Source organism: Lactuca sativa, chromosome 5 (genome assembly GCF_002870075.4).
Source record: "Lactuca sativa cultivar Salinas chromosome 5, Lsat_Salinas_v11, whole genome shotgun sequence".
Taxonomy (NCBI): domain Eukaryota; kingdom Viridiplantae; phylum Streptophyta; class Magnoliopsida; order Asterales; family Asteraceae; genus Lactuca; species Lactuca sativa.
The window spans coordinates 20,292,340-20,307,299 of record NC_056627.2 but is presented as its reverse complement, the minus strand read 5'-3'; the positions used below and the strand labels follow the sequence as shown (position 1 = coordinate 20,307,299).

General features: G+C 32.7%; 2 protein-coding genes and 3 non-coding genes across 6 annotated transcripts; 4 read left to right on the top strand and 1 right to left on the bottom strand.

Moving 5' to 3' along the window:
- The first annotated feature begins 384 nt into the window (after positions 1-384).
- Positions 385-484, top strand: LOC111914876 (small nucleolar RNA Z122). Its single transcript, XR_002857968.1, has one exon. It is a non-coding gene; the product is annotated as a small nucleolar RNA Z122 (small nucleolar RNA).
- Positions 485-574: 90 nt separating this feature from the next.
- On the top strand, positions 575-697 carry LOC111914878 (small nucleolar RNA SNORD14). Its single transcript, XR_002857970.1, has one exon. It is a non-coding gene; the product is annotated as a small nucleolar RNA SNORD14 (small nucleolar RNA).
- Positions 698-726: 29 nt separating this feature from the next.
- Positions 727-811, top strand: LOC111914877 (small nucleolar RNA SNOR75). Its single transcript, XR_002857969.1, has one exon. It is a non-coding gene; the product is annotated as a small nucleolar RNA SNOR75 (small nucleolar RNA).
- Positions 812-7,518: 6,707 nt separating this feature from the next.
- On the top strand, positions 7,519-11,069 carry LOC111914871 (zinc finger CCCH domain-containing protein 18). 2 transcript variants are annotated; one of them, XM_023910580.3, is made up of 8 exons: positions 7,519-7,887; positions 8,356-9,214; positions 9,301-9,480; positions 9,567-9,746; positions 9,840-9,916; positions 10,001-10,150; positions 10,243-10,330; positions 10,638-11,069. In XM_023910580.3, the coding sequence occupies exons 2-8, from the start codon at positions 8,364-8,366 to the stop codon at positions 10,708-10,710; spliced, it is 1,599 nt and encodes a 532-aa protein (XP_023766348.1). In that variant the 5' UTR covers positions 7,519-7,887; positions 8,356-8,363; the 3' UTR covers positions 10,711-11,069. The 2 variants fall into 2 exon arrangements, with proteins under 2 accessions (XP_023766348.1, XP_023766349.1); XM_023910581.2 differs by having other exon boundaries at positions 7,521-7,887; positions 9,307-9,480.
- Positions 11,070-11,753: 684 nt separating this feature from the next.
- LOC111914872 (transcription termination factor MTERF9, chloroplastic) lies at positions 11,754-14,701 on the bottom strand. Its single transcript, XM_023910582.3, has 5 exons — positions 14,219-14,701; positions 13,199-14,053; positions 12,720-13,107; positions 12,558-12,641; positions 11,754-12,059 (listed from the first exon to the last, which is right to left on the bottom strand). Exons 1-3 carry the CDS (start codon positions 14,483-14,485, stop codon positions 12,793-12,795), a joined length of 1,437 nt encoding a protein of 478 aa, XP_023766350.1. The 5' UTR covers positions 14,486-14,701; the 3' UTR covers positions 11,754-12,059; positions 12,558-12,641; positions 12,720-12,792.
- Between the last annotated feature and the right edge of the window lie 259 nt (positions 14,702-14,960).

Here is a 14,960-nt window from a genome sequence, read left to right as displayed (position 1 = left end):
GAGAAGTACCGATAGAAGTTAGAACACTTTAACCATCGGGAAGGGGTGGTTTTGTAAATTGCAATAAATAACCTAGTATTGTAGCCCGTCGACATGTCTATAAATTCAACAAAGAGTTAGGGTTTTACACACGCTCTTCATTCTTTGATCTGTTCTCATTGAACGCCGCTTTTTTTATAATATGGTGAATTAGGGTTCCATTGCCAAATCTAACTCTCTCTCTCTTTTTTTTTTTTTTTTTTTTTTCGTTCGAACGGTACGTTGCCATTTGTTCGTAATCAAGTTCGTAGTTACTATGAGCTACCGATTTTTTGATTAATTTTTTTTTCGATTTTGGTTTACTTTTGCAAAAATCCGAAAAACAGAGATTAGATTTTAATTGGGTTTGGGAGATGATGCTAAACGATATCGAATTTTGTTATCATAGGCGCAGTTTTGTGCTCTGCTGAACGAAATCTTATTTGCACGTCAGTCTGATCCTAAACTCCATTATTATTTGATCTCTATTTCCTGTTCATTAATTCGGTTTAATCGTTAATGGTTTCTCGTTGAATTTGACTGGCTTGATTGTCGATACCTGTGATGATAATCCAAAGGCTTGTTTCTCAGAGACATTCGCAGTGGCCGCCTAAGAGCTTTCGCCTTCGCCAGGCTTGAGAGCTAATGCTGTTTACTCCTTCCTTGGATGTCTGAGGTTTTTTATTTTATTAAAATAAAAAAGGGTTTTCTTGATGATGATTTCATAGATGACGAGTCTGATATATCCATTCCATTCATCATGAAGACGAATCGAGGCATTTGTCTGAGAGATACCCTTCAGTAAATAATACATTCTAACTATTTCAGTTAATTTAATATCGTTAAAATTATTTCTAGTAACTTTTCCTAACTGTTTGTTTTAGTTTTAGGTTTACTTGAAGTTTCAAATTTATTTAAAACACACCGAGTATTGTTAAAAAAACACAATCAAACTAAAACTAAAATATAAAAACATTATGGTTTGGGGTAACATACATATACATGTTTAGCTCTTAACTTTTTTTCTCGGATACTCCCGGTTGTTTATATTTATTTTTTCTTTGACCATGATCGTATTAAAACACTAATATACCATTACTGGTTTCATTTAACATTTATTTTTATTACTTATTAATTATTTATATAATTGATATATTTATAATAAATAATAATATAAATTATCAATAAACAATAAAAATAATGTTAAATGATATGTAAGTTACCCCAAAGATGGTGTTTTTTAAACAAAACATTGTATTTTTATATTGTATTGGTGTTTTTTAAACATATGTCTTAGTTTAATGATGTTTTTTGAACATTTAATTTAATACTTTAATTGTTTTTTTGAACATTTTCCCTTACTTATTCGGGATGAGAAAATACATTGGCTAGCACTTTTGAGTATTAGGAGGATTAATTAGATGTTATATTCCTGGTATTGACGGATTGGCTTTTTTTTCTTGAACATGGTCCATAATGGGCTTGCTTTGGGCTTATTTGAAATTATATTGATCTGATAAAATGTATAATTGACCCCTTAAATACAGAAAAACAGTTAATTAAAAAGAAAAAACCAAAAAAGACTGCATGGTTTTTTGAGTAGAAGTTATTTTGTGAATTGGACAAATGCAAACTCATGAAAGCAAATACCAATTTTGACCTCACACCTGATACCTCGCATATATTTGACCTAAGATGAGAAAAACGACGGACTTTGAGATAAGGATAACCCATAAAAAATTTCAAACTACATGGATTATCTTTTAAGAAAAAAAAAAGTAAAGATCAGACTCATTTTTTTTTAAAATCACATGGACTATTTTTTAAGATTTGTCTTGTTTTTTTTATCTTGTTTAATTTGATTTTTTTTACTCTTTTGTCTTTTTTTTTTCCCGCATATTATTAGTTCATTTGGTTTTGTTAGTGAGAGCTTATCATTTGGTGTCATATCCTTAACATTTGGTATCATAGCAACTGTATAGGGATCTATGGTCCGATACCAATCGGCAAGCTCTCATTGACAAAATTAAATGAACTAAAATTATGGAAAGTATAACAGATCGAGTAAAGAAAATTTATACTACTAAATAAGAGAAATAGAACAATACCTTAGGTTCTAGAACTTCAAAAATTAAGACAATTCATGACAATTTATGTTTCATTAGTATATATTGACAAAAATATGTAGTTCTTAGAACGATTAATTTCCAAAATGTCTTGTAGCCTTTTTGATAATTTTCTTGTTAATTTCATGTTATGCCCTTCCGTCCCCTCCTGATATACGTTTATGTAAGGGGTGACTTACTACAAAATTGTATGTTAGCATTCAAACCCAAATACAAAATGATAAATCAATAGAGAGAGAGAGAGATATCTTGTTGGTGAGGTGGTGCCCAATCCTGTCCAATATCAAAACGGAAATAATATATTAACAAAGAGTCCAGCATGATGGACTAGGGGTGTAAACAAGCGAAGCCGAGCTCGAGCTTGAACAAACTCGGCTCGGGATCATTTAACTTATGAGGGGCTCAAGCTCGGGTTCGGCTCGATTTGAGCTTTATTGTACAGAGCTCCGCTCGAGCTCATAAAGAATGCACTCAAGTCCGTGAAAGAACTAGCTATATGAACCACCTAAATCATCATTAGGTGCAGACTAGTGACTAATACTAATTGAAAGTCAACCCTTTGACCAAAATCCTTAATCAATCAAAGTTTTACCCAAAGTCAAACCGGTTAAAAAGTCAACAGTCAAAGTTAAAGCCAACGGTCAAAGCGTCACGACCTAGCTCGTGGTCGTGTCGTGACCACTAGGTGACAAAATAGTGTCAAAACCATTTTTTTTGCGTCGTGACCCTTCCTTGGGCATGTCACACTTTTCGGGGCAAAATCTAATTTCTTATTAAGCACTTAATCTCTTAAGACAAAAGCAATAACTTTCCAGAACTCACTAAATAAGGTCCTTAATGGACAAAGTTTCCAAATTTATCTACATGCATGTCTTAAATAAGCTTTTCATAAAACCATATAGCTTAAAAGGCCAAAAATAGACAATTGTTGATTGCATGGCTTAAAAGGAAAGGTAAACATGCACTATTTTCACTTAATTTTCTGCTATGTATATTCTTATAACTAATTTTCTAATTTTTGGGACATGAAGTTTTCCAAACTCCAAAGAAACATAACAAAAAGGGCCAAATACACCTAGAATGCTCGAAATATCTTCAATTTTTGGGATGTGAAGTTTTCCAAACTCCAAAGAAACATAACGAAAAGGACCAAATACACCTAGAATGCTCGATCTATGAAGCGAAACACATAATGGAAAGAACTTGATGAGTTACAAAGGTCCAAAAGGAGGTAAGGAAGTTGAATCTACTTTGGATCTAGCTTCTTTTGCATAAATGCCACTTGATTCTTCACCAAGAATCACCAAAACACCTCCAAGACACAAGAATGGAAGGAGAGATGTTAGGTTTTCGAAGCTTAGGGGGTATTTGAGATTGTTTTTTTTAAAATGACTTATTGACTTATTAGCTTTTAAAAAAACTAATAAGTTAAAAAGGTGTTTGGTAAACACTAATTGTTCAGTCAAAAAAACAATTTTTAAAAAAATGTAGGAATTTCTGGCTTTTTCAACAAAGGTCATGGCTTTTCCAAAAAAAAAAGTCAATAAGGAGTTTAAGAAGCAATCCCAAACACGCCCAAAATAGGGTTTGCAACCACCTGTCGCGACCCTTATTTGGTCGCGTCACGACTTGATGACATGGCACACGCCGTGTTTATCCGTTAAGCGCATCCGGAACTAGCGTTTTTCCAAAACCCACTTTCTTACTTTCCTTAAAAATAATATTTGACTTTTCGCGAAACAGACATTACACCTTGAAATACATGAATTTTGAAATATGTTACGATCATGCAACAAGTTTATAGATCCACCAATTTTATACCAAGTTCTCGAAAATTTCACCCTCCCGCTACATCCAAACCGCCCCCATTTTAATTAATGGCCTTTAAGACCTGAACCCATTTTGTATCAGGCGAAGTTAGAAAACACCACCTTTCGTTGTACAAAAGAGCTTGGTTAAAAACCCTAAAGCTCCCAAGCTATAGTTTTGTCCTAATTATTCCGCGTAATTTTTGCTCTCCACATCATCACAACAGTATAGAAATGAACTTATTGTAATTTGTTATACCAAAGTTATTTATAAGTTAGCATTTTTTTAAAAACTTTATTTGAAATAGTTTATTGATAGGTTTACTTGAAATAGTTTATTGATAGGTTTATGTGCTTTTTTCAGAAGTTTTTAAGTATATTTTGTATGCTAATTTTCTGCTATGTATATTCTTATATCTTATTTTACATTTGTTATATAGTCTAGCAGGTAGTTTTAAACAATTTTTTTTAATCAAATTGCTTATTATGCAAAAAATAATTTTGATTTGGTTTGTAAGACGTAGTCGATTTTTTGTTGTTTTTGCGTTTTGATAGATTTTTATTAAAATGATTTTATTTTAATCGGTTGTGGAGTACTTGATTTACCTTTCACATTTATTACTTCGGGTTGGATTCAAACGTTGTGGCCTGATTGGGTTTTTAGAAATGAACACTTTTGAGGTTTGGATGAACATTTCGAAATTTGGTTTGGATCATACAAGACCAAAAATCCGGATAAAAAAATCGAAGTAGAAACAAGATTTAGGTAAGAGGCCCAGGTATTGGATTTGGGCCTGAACAATCGCATCGAATAGCCGGTTAACTTGTTCGCCTTTTATCAAATGAGTTTCCGCCCAAATCTATTGCATCTGAATCTGATAAGTACATGGTAGTTTGGACCAACATGGTAAATGTATTTGTAAGAAGTGCAAAATAGAACACGTATTTTACCAAGTTTAAAAACTAACTCAAATAATTGAAATACCTTATTATTATTATAATATTTGGCTATAAATAACTGTTATGTTTGCAGTTCACCTTTTCAAATTTCTTAAAAGAAGACACAGTTTATAAGTTCGTTAATCAACATTTTAAATCATAATTAGATATATCTAACTATCGGAAACTTTAAAAGAACGAGATTATGTAAAATGTCTCAAAATACCAGATTACAAAACCATTAGGCCAATTGTGTTTTAATTTGATTATACCAAATTCGGTGTATAATGACTATCATACCCAATTACCCATGGTGACGAAACTCTCTTTGCTGTTTGTTTTTTTTTTCAATTCATTTTTTTATATATTTAAGTTTTTGGTGGTTATGTTTTGACTTTTTACAACCATCTATCTATATTTTTATATAAAGGTAACTTCTTAATTTTTTAGATGTTGTAAATAACATCAAAATAAAACTTGGGCTATATCTTTTTATTTTTTTTAAATAATTTGATTTGTGTATAATTCGAGTGTTTGTTGTCTATTATGACTAAAATCTATGCAACGACTTGTACTTTGTGCAGTTTAGTGTTGTAAAGTTTGGTTGGTCAAAGGGTCAAAGTAGCTTTGGCGGGAAAAATGGGGGGTTGGGTTTAACTGTAACCCATCTTTTCTAGCGAAGAGATCGACTCCCCCTTTGATCATGCCGGTAGAACCGCTCGTCATTTGAACCTTTCTCTTTTATTCCTAAACTACCCCTTATCCATCTCTTTTTTCATTATACTTTTTTTTTATGTATATAATTATTTTTAATTACAAATGTGGACCCTGCTCAAAACAAGTGGATTTGTCACTTAAATATAAAAATACAAGTTTATAAATAGGGTTATATATAAAGTTTAACTAATTCCAATACAGTTTTGAGGTTTTATGTCATAAGTTAACTTTTATCTCGAAATTATTTTCAATTGAATCGTATTATTCTTTTGCTTTAGACAGCGGTGACAATACACGATACGACACGATTGACTTTGTGTTCGTGTTCAAGATTTGGCTTACCATGTTTTTGTCGTCTTAATGTTTATCGTATTTGTCGTATTCTGTAAGATTAGTTGTGAATTAAATAACTTAAATGTTTATTTTATTTTATCTTTTCATTTTTTTTTCGTATTTGTTGTTTTTATCGTGTCTTAATTGAGTCGTTTTTGTATCATGTCGTGTTAACTAAAAGACACGATACAATTGTACGATTTGTCACCCCTAATTTTAAGGTAACTTTATAGCTAATTATTTTTGAAATTTTTGTTTTTCTTGAAAAAAAATTATAGATAAAAATAATGGTTGTTATGATTTTAAAATCCTACAAACGAAAAACGACTTCGATCATACTATGATTTATCTTTAATTAGGGTCTTAAAATCCCGACTAGGATCTTAAAATCTTAACCTGATATGATCCTACCTCTTTAGTGTATATATAGTCGAGCCCCAAAACCCTGCTCATACAAATTGAAATTTAACATAACCTGTCCCAAGAGGCGAAAAGTCTCGTCGTGTATCACTCTTTCATGCATTCATCTAAAATTTGGGAGATTCTGATCCTGTGTTTTTAGTTATATATGATCACGCTTATCTTGTTTCCTTTTCTATTTTTGATGTTTTTTTTTCTTCCTATTTTTTGTTGTTTGTAGCAATAAGAATTATAGCTTATGCTTAATTAATTAAAATCAGTTTCATCATCAATGTCTTAATAAGGTATAATGAATAATGTATAAACAAGACACTGCCAATAAATTTGATCATGACGTTACAAAATATAACATGATTATAGATAAAATTCTAATCTTAACAACTTTAAAGAAACAACTACTAGTATAATTGATTTTAATAAAAATGAAAAATGATCTAAAATAACAATGTAAATATTAATTGATTACGATTATTACTTTTTTATAGTAATTGTCCAAAATTTTGAGAAAATGTTACATTGAATAAATGTATATTATACAAAAGTTATAGTATAAATACCTATTATTTTCTTTAGGTACACGAGATTAATATTGCATTTGATGGTATATGTTATCAATTCATAATTATTGTATTTAAATTCAGTTTTAGAAATTTTTTGTGAATATAGAAAATTAGATGTGATTGAAAGACTACCTAGTGAAAAAAATATATAGATTTTATTTCAAGTAAATAAATACCAACTTAGAATTTTTACATTGAAGTAGCATGCAAATAAATAACAAACTGTGTCACTAACTTATTAAATTATTATAATTAAATTAAAATATATACCAAATTTTGTAGCTGTGTTCAAAGTTTTTTAAAAATTGTTAGAAATCAAGTAAAATAGTTATGGAAGCTAATACAAAATGCAAGCCGTAATCCAACCATCAACAATTGCAATGAATGGTCCAATTATGAACTTTGCTGTCTGTCTTATAAAATAGTTACATGTATACAGAGAGAGAAAGAGATTTGTGTCAGTTGGTTTTTTGAATTATTTTTTTTAAATATAATTATTTAAAAAAGGGAAAAAGAAAAGGGCAAAAGGGTAAATAGAGCATGCACGTCTCCAAGCTGTAGTGGGCTGTGTAGCAAAAACAAATTGTGGGGGCATTTCAAAACACTACCACCACCATCTCTCTATACACATACTCACACACATTCACTGTGTGTTTTTGAGTGAATTTCTTTTACTAAAAAGAAGAGATGATGGATAAAGTGTCCCACTTGTTTTTGTAAGTGTGTGTGTGTTTTTTCACGTACTCATTCAAACTCAATATACACACACTCTCCTCTCTGGACACAGAGCACACCATTTTGTCATTTTGTTTTCCAGTTTTGTTTCTGGTGTTGTCGCTTCTTATTGCAGATGATTGAGAAACTTTGCAACGAGAAGGGTTTGAAAGAAGGGTGTTGATGATAATCATCGTGTTCATGTGCAGCTGATTCTGAAAACCCACTCTGTTTTCAAGAATTTTTTGTTGGGTGAGTTGATTTTTTTATTTATATATATCTGTATAATTCTCACGATTTCAAGATATGGGTTTTGTTCAAGATTGCAATTTTGTTCTATTTTTTTTTCCAAGATTATTTGAAAACTCTTGAAAATAAATCACCATGGAACAAGGGTTTCTTGAAGTTCAAAATATTGGGTTTATTTCATCAAGATTTTTTTTAATTGTTTAAATAATCGAAACCCTTTTCTATCTTTATTATTATTTTTATCTTTTCTTGTTTTGGTATGCAAATCATTAACTAATGTTCAATTCTCATGTAATTTATTTTTCCAGATATAGAAGCGAATTTAGGGCTTTTTATGTTTATGCACCTTTTATAAAATCAGTTGTTTACATGATGAAATTACGTATTGTTCTCAAATTCACTTCCCCAATTTAATTCAATGAATTTTGACTGCATTCATAAACTCTCTCTCATTTTGGTTTTTCTTCTCAGATGTGAAAATGGAAGCTTTCGAAGCTGCAAAAATTGTGTACAATAGAATACTAGAAACAGAATCAGAGACCATTACTCGTAAAATAATCGGTTACATATACTTACTTGATCATGCTGACAGAGAAATGATTCGCTTAGCATATTGTCCTGACAATCTCATCCAAAACCTAATTCAAAAAGCCAAAATCGAACTGAATTTACTCGCAAAACCACCTCCTTCACCTCCCATATCACCTTCACTTCAATTCAGCCCAATATTGCATTCACATAGACCCTTTTCGGCTCCACCAAATCTACAAATCCCATCCCCAACCCCTAATTGGGATTCACCGTTCCACTATCCAAACATGGTTCTCGATGATTGTAGGTATCAAAATCAAAATCATGATAATTTTATAGGTTTAGGAGAGCAATTCGAACCTTTTAATCGAGAAATCACAAGTTTTACTGAAAGTTGTTATTCCCCAGATGGGAATTTTAGTGTCAGAGGTAGAAGAGACGTAATACCCACAAAAATCTGCCATTATTTCAGTAAAGGCCATTGTAAACACGGCAATAAATGTAAGTTCTTACACTCCCAATCTCTACACGACTTTAACAATGAACTTATGGGTGATGATCAAGCTTCATTTTCACCGGGTTCACTTGAAAAACTCGAGTTTGAGATCACGGAAATCTTGAAATCAAGAAGGGGTAATCCAATTTCAATTGCCTCATTGCCTATGATCTACTATGAAAGATACGGAAGGACCCTTCAAGCAGAAGGGTACCTAACTGAAAGCCAAAGGCACGGGAAAGCCGGTTATAGTTTGACTAAACTTCTTGCACGATTAAAAAACAGCATTCGCCTCATTGACAGGTTTTCTTATATTTTTTATTTATCCATCTTGTTCTTTTTTACCGAGTTTTACTTCTATCTTGAGTTACAATTATGATCTAATTAAGTTGCAGACCTCATGGACAACATTTCCTAGTTTTGGCTGATGATGCATCGATGTACATGGAAAACCGGTATGATAGGAGCAGTTTGAGTCCGGGCCCTATTGTTAGTGGGTCAAAGCAAATATATTTGACTTTTCCAGCCGATAGCACTTTCACCGAAGATGACGCTGCTAACTACTTCAGGTAAAAAAAAAAAAAAAAAAAATTATAACTGTTATTGGTAAATAAATCCTAACATATTGAGATGGTAACTTTTGTTTGTTTTATAGTACGTATGGTCCAGTTCAAGATGTGAGAATTCCTTGTCAGCAAAAACGGATGTTTGGGTTTGTGACTTTTCATAATTCGGAAACAGTGCAAATGGTTTTGGCGAAAGGGAACCCACATTATGTTTGTGGTGCCCGTGTTCTTGTGAAACCTTATAGAGAAAAATTGAAGTTGTTTGATCGGTATTCATTACTTCTTTTGTTTGTTTTATAATACTTCTCTTACTTTAACTTTAAATGTATAGATAAACTAATTGCATTCCGTTTATAATGCAGAAAGTACTTTGAGAAACTTGAGGGTCCGATGTGTTACCATTCACACCATATAGACATGGACCCTGATCTTCAAGCTAGTAAGATATATATTTTTTTATTAATCTTTTGTTCAAAACAAATTAATTTTTTTTTCTAATTTTTTATAAAAAAATATTAAACAGGGTTAGACTCGACTAGATTATTCGGTAGGCAACTAGTGGATGAGCCCGAAGTAGCAGTACAACTAGAGATGATGCGCCTATCACAACTTCAGTTGGCACATGGATCTTCCTATCTTGAAAACACCTTCAATGAACAAAAACCGTTTGAAGGTATTGTAATCCCTCGCTTTTTACATTTCTTCAGTTTCTTGATTTAGCTTTTTATTCGTTATTTTCTCAATTTTTTGTTTTCTCTTTTATAGATCAAGCTGATAATTCCAAGTTCCAATCTCCAAAGCTCATCACACATCTGTTAGATCATGCAGGAGCCAACTACACCGATCATGACAAGTATAACCTTTTATCTTACCTTCAGTACTCAGCAATCACCGCAAAAAAAATAAAATAAAATAATAATAATAATAAATAAATAATCATTCAACAGCCACCCACACACTATTTGGGTGCATGTTGAACTTTTGTGCAGTGACTGCCGATGTGGTTATTGTTTAGTGAAATTGATGTTTACCATCAGCAGTCACTGCCCAAACAGTGCTAAGGCTATCTTAGCACTGTTTGGATGCATGTTGAAGTTTCTTGCTTTTTTTTTTGTTTTAGTGACCTTTGTTAAGTAAGTTGTGGTTCTTTGTTTATGTAGCGAAAACAGTCAAGGGTTGAATCTCCCAGATAGCCCGTTTGCGTGCAACAAGGCATCTAGCAAGCAAATGTAGTGGAAGTAGCAATAAAAGAACAACATTTAGAGTGAAGTGAGAGGTAAATAATAGCAAATGGAACATGGAAAGAAGGAGAAAGATTGAATAGAAAGCAATGCGACAAGTATAGTTTTAGTTCATTCCATGAAGCAAAATAGCAATGGAAATATGTTTTCTTATTAATGATAGATAAACGTGTTAAGAAATTTCGGGTTTTGGGTAAAAGATGTTTGGGAATTGGTAGATGAAGTATAGTAGCTAAATGAATATTCTATATTTTAGTAACTATAATCGGTTACAGGATAACTAGAGGTGGTAAATTAGTCAAAAAAAAAGGTTATTTTAATGAAGTGAAATGGGTTGCATTGATTGGTCAATACACTTTATCCGTTCTCTTAACTTTATAGTTGTTATTATATTGTAATTATTGGTAAATTGGAAGGCTCGTACAATAATTAATAATATGTATGTTGCAGAAATTAGCATTTAGATTTTACTCAATTGCTTGAATTGAATAACAAATAAATTAATAAATATAATTGTTTAGTAATTGTTGGAGAATTAAAACGATGTCGTTGGTGCATGGAATAGAGAAATGAGGTTTGACCGTCTTGGTTAACGAGAGTCGCGGTAAAAGAGAGGTTAAATGGATATTCCAAAAGTTCCGAATTAAATTCCTTAAGTAATTAATCATGCTGTAAATGATACTCCCTGTTATATTGGAACACCAAAAATTAATTATTACAACATAAAGTTGTTAAAAAGAAAAGGAAATATAAACACCCTGTTAGTTAATGATTGTTAGTGTATTATGCTGATGCATATTAATGATTGAATTACTCTTTATCTATAAACTGGGACCCATTCAGCAGTTGTCGCCAAACAAATTTTAAAATTGCATAAAGAAAGGCGCAGAGTGCAATAAAGATGCACGAGGTAGGATCAAGATCAACACAACATTGCTTTCAAAGTTTCAACCAAACTCTGCCTCTTCACATTTTCAAGGGCCATTTTTCACAAAAGGAATACACCCCAATCAAAATCAAATACAAAAATACAAATGAAAAACTGTTTTTTATACATATTATTATTATATATAAGCTTAGTCTCGACCAAATTCAGACTTGTACCCATGTATCAGAACCTGAAAACTATATGAATGGACATGAACAATCTCTTATCTATACCTTTCTACATATATTTAGTTTCCTGAATTTTAATAAAAATAAAAAAAGAAAAACACCTTACACATGTTCGTACATATACAAAAAAAAAAAAAAAAAAAAAAAAATCGAACCAGTAGTGGACATTTCTCAATCAAAAGATCCCGGGTGTCTTCTTGCAAACCCACATTTAACAAACTGAACCTGTATGAATTAGGAACAGAGTATAATCACGATTCTTTTTTATTGATAAGGTTTTTCAATCAGTATATTAGAAAAAGAATTTCAAAAACACTTTCCCCACAAATCCTGATATTTACAAATTTGGCCCAATTTATATTCAGCTTCAATTTTGGTCACGTTCTCAAGTCTCTTTTAAAGTTTAAACATCATTGATCCATATAACACTTATAATGGGGGAATAGAGAAACAAGGCCTTATTGTCTACCAAAACCAATTAACCATTAGAAGTAAAATCAATGCTAGTGGTTTGGGTCGAAAAAATCTCCTCATCTAATCTTTATTGATAGGTATTTTAGAAATTTGACAAATAAACATTTTTTCAAACTACATGTTAGGTCAAACAATGGCAAGAACAAAACACAGAATCAAAGTTTTAATGATCATTATTCTTTTGTACCATTCCTATTTCCTAATTACTCTGTAAACTTTCAAATATAAAAAGATACAAAGGATACTAACCTTGAAATAAATTAAGCATCATTTTGAAGCCAATTTCGATTTCTCACTTGTCTCAAAATTAGTTAAAAGAACCTGGATCACTACCTGCATTACCACCAAAACAACATTATTACATAAACAACCCTGAAGAATAATCACATAAAATATAAACATCAGACTTACCAAATAAAAAGAAGCACAAAACTTGTGACAGAATTCGAGTTACATTTAGAAACCAAAATTTGTTGTCCTTTGATCATGACCTTTCATATTTTTTTGCTAAATCTTTGAGCAGTAACCTTTGACGAAATGCCAAGTACTTATCTACACTAGTTCCCGCCCATTGCTGACAAAAGCTTTCATCATTTGGAACAAATGAACTTAAAGGAAAGGGTCCCACTGGAGCTTTTTTTAGGGCAACCAAAAACCGATGGCGGGGCCGGATCCTCTGGTCTAAGGATAGGCTTAGATACGTTGGATACTTGGTCAAAGATTTGACCTCGTTTTGTAGTTCATTCACCAAATACAAGTATTTAGGCTTCAAATTGTCCTCAAGAGACAATGAGAACACCTACATATCCCCATAAACACATTATCAGTTATTGTAACATTTCCCAATATACCCATAATGGTAGCAAGAGTAAAGTATAAGCAAAAACTACCTGTGTGAGGCTAGTAGAGACTTTCAATATGTCTGAGTTGTGCATGCCGATACTCCTCAAGAAGTTAATTCTTGGTAACATGCCATCTTCAATGCTGTAATGAAGGAGCTGAGGATGTTTCGTGACCATTTTTACTATATTGTCCCTGGGTGCACCAAGTTCTTTTGTAAGGAATCTATACCTCGCATTCCATGAATTATCAATCCGTTGAACCAAAATTTGAGGGCTTAATTGCACAACTTTACTCAAATCACTCTCTTTAATACCAACTTCTTCAATCAAATACCTCACAGTAGGCTTTAATGAATTTTCCACACTGTAAGAGAAGATCGATGGTGTAGCAGTAATGATCTGTCCGATTCTTGAATCCTGAATTCCCAAATTTACCAAAAACGCCACGTGGGATTTGAGATTGCTTTCAACTGTATACTGCAAAATCTGTGGTTGTCTCATGAGGATTTTCTTTATATCTTTACTTTTTACACCAACACTCATCAAGAACTCTAATCTTTCTCGTGCTGCAGTGACGTTTATTTGAAGTGAAGGCATGTGTCTTCCGTACATTTGGATAAAGTGAGAATCTTTAAGGCCAAAAGTTGTGAGGTAGTCAAGTAGTGGAAACCATTTTTCGTCTACTTCTATTTCCTCTGCTAAACGCCGATATTTGTTCTTTGAAGACTTCCCTGTCTCCTTATCTTTCTCTGTGTAATTGTTTCTGTTTAAATTGACCTTTCCGTTTCCTTTGATAACTTTTAGCTTCCTACCCATTCTTGAATACATGCTACCTCCATTGACATTACTTGCAGCTTGCAACTTGCTTTTCGCTTTATCATCACTATAACCTGGTCCTGGGCCCTGTAGAAATACCAATATACCATAGAGTCAAAGGGCATAGTATTGAGCGAAGAGGTCGAACAGAAATAAACGCTATAGATTAACCACTGAAGAACCCTAAAAATGCATAAATCGATAAACCCTAAAATGCGATATAAGATAAAATGAAGGCAAGAGATAGCTCACATCTGAGAGCCAATCATCGTCATCGTCATCAATAGCTTCATTTTCGTTGTCGCTATCGTAAGGAGATAGTCTCTGACCGAACCTAGAGCGACGATTGGACTTGAGAATTTTGGGATTTGAATGCGATGACGATACAGCAAACCTGCCACTGCTTTTTCGTCTTCTTGAATTTAACCCATTGTGTAAGTAAAGCTTCAAGCTTTCGAAATACGAAAAAGAATGACTGTGAAGGAGAGAATTTGATGTGTACAGAGAGGAAACTGCCATTCCTTTTGGGGATAAGGAGAGATGATTCTAAAACCCTAATAGTCAGAAGGAGTTGTAGTAGAATATCCGGTGTGGCCACCATAGTTGGCTTGCTGTCCTGTCTGGATTCCACACAATCGCTAAGTAGTGTTTTAATTCCCTTAAACCCTGAGGACGACTATGGTTTGTTGTTAAGCAATATACGTAGATGCTGAGTGTATCCAAATCGACAAAAATATACGTAGATATGCTGACTGGCAAGAATTGGATAAGACCTAATTAAAAGCGATTACCTGTTCATGTATTTGTGAACTTGTGGCTCTTGGTTCTTGATTTGGTTTGGGAACCAAAACCAAATAGAGTTTTCCTTAAGCCGAAAGGAGTGGGCGCGGGAAAAAGCAGCGGGACGCTTTCCGTCTGGCGGAACATCGTACCGTTGGGGCGGGAAAGCATAGTGCGGGAAATGGAGAGGGGAGTCTCTCCCGCTCTCTCTTTT

Coding starts and splice junctions, on each gene's coding strand:
- LOC111914872 (XM_023910582.3), bottom strand. CDS start 14,485: ATGGCAGTTTCCTCTCTGTACACATCAAATTCTCTCCTTCACAGTCAT. Junction 14,054..14,218: donor ACGATGATTGGCTCTCAGAT/GTGAGCTATCTC, acceptor GTATTTCTACAG/GGCCCAGGACCAGGTTATAG. Junction 13,108..13,198: donor TCTCTACTAGCCTCACACAG/GTAGTTTTTGCT, acceptor GGGGATATGTAG/GTGTTCTCATTGTCTCTTGA.
- LOC111914871 (XM_023910580.3), top strand. CDS start 8,364: ATGGAAGCTTTCGAAGCTGCAAAAATTGTGTACAATAGAATACTAGAA. Junction 9,215..9,300: donor AGCATTCGCCTCATTGACAG/GTTTTCTTATAT, acceptor GATCTAATTAAG/TTGCAGACCTCATGGACAAC. Junction 9,481..9,566: donor GACGCTGCTAACTACTTCAG/GTAAAAAAAAAA, acceptor TTTGTTTTATAG/TACGTATGGTCCAGTTCAAG.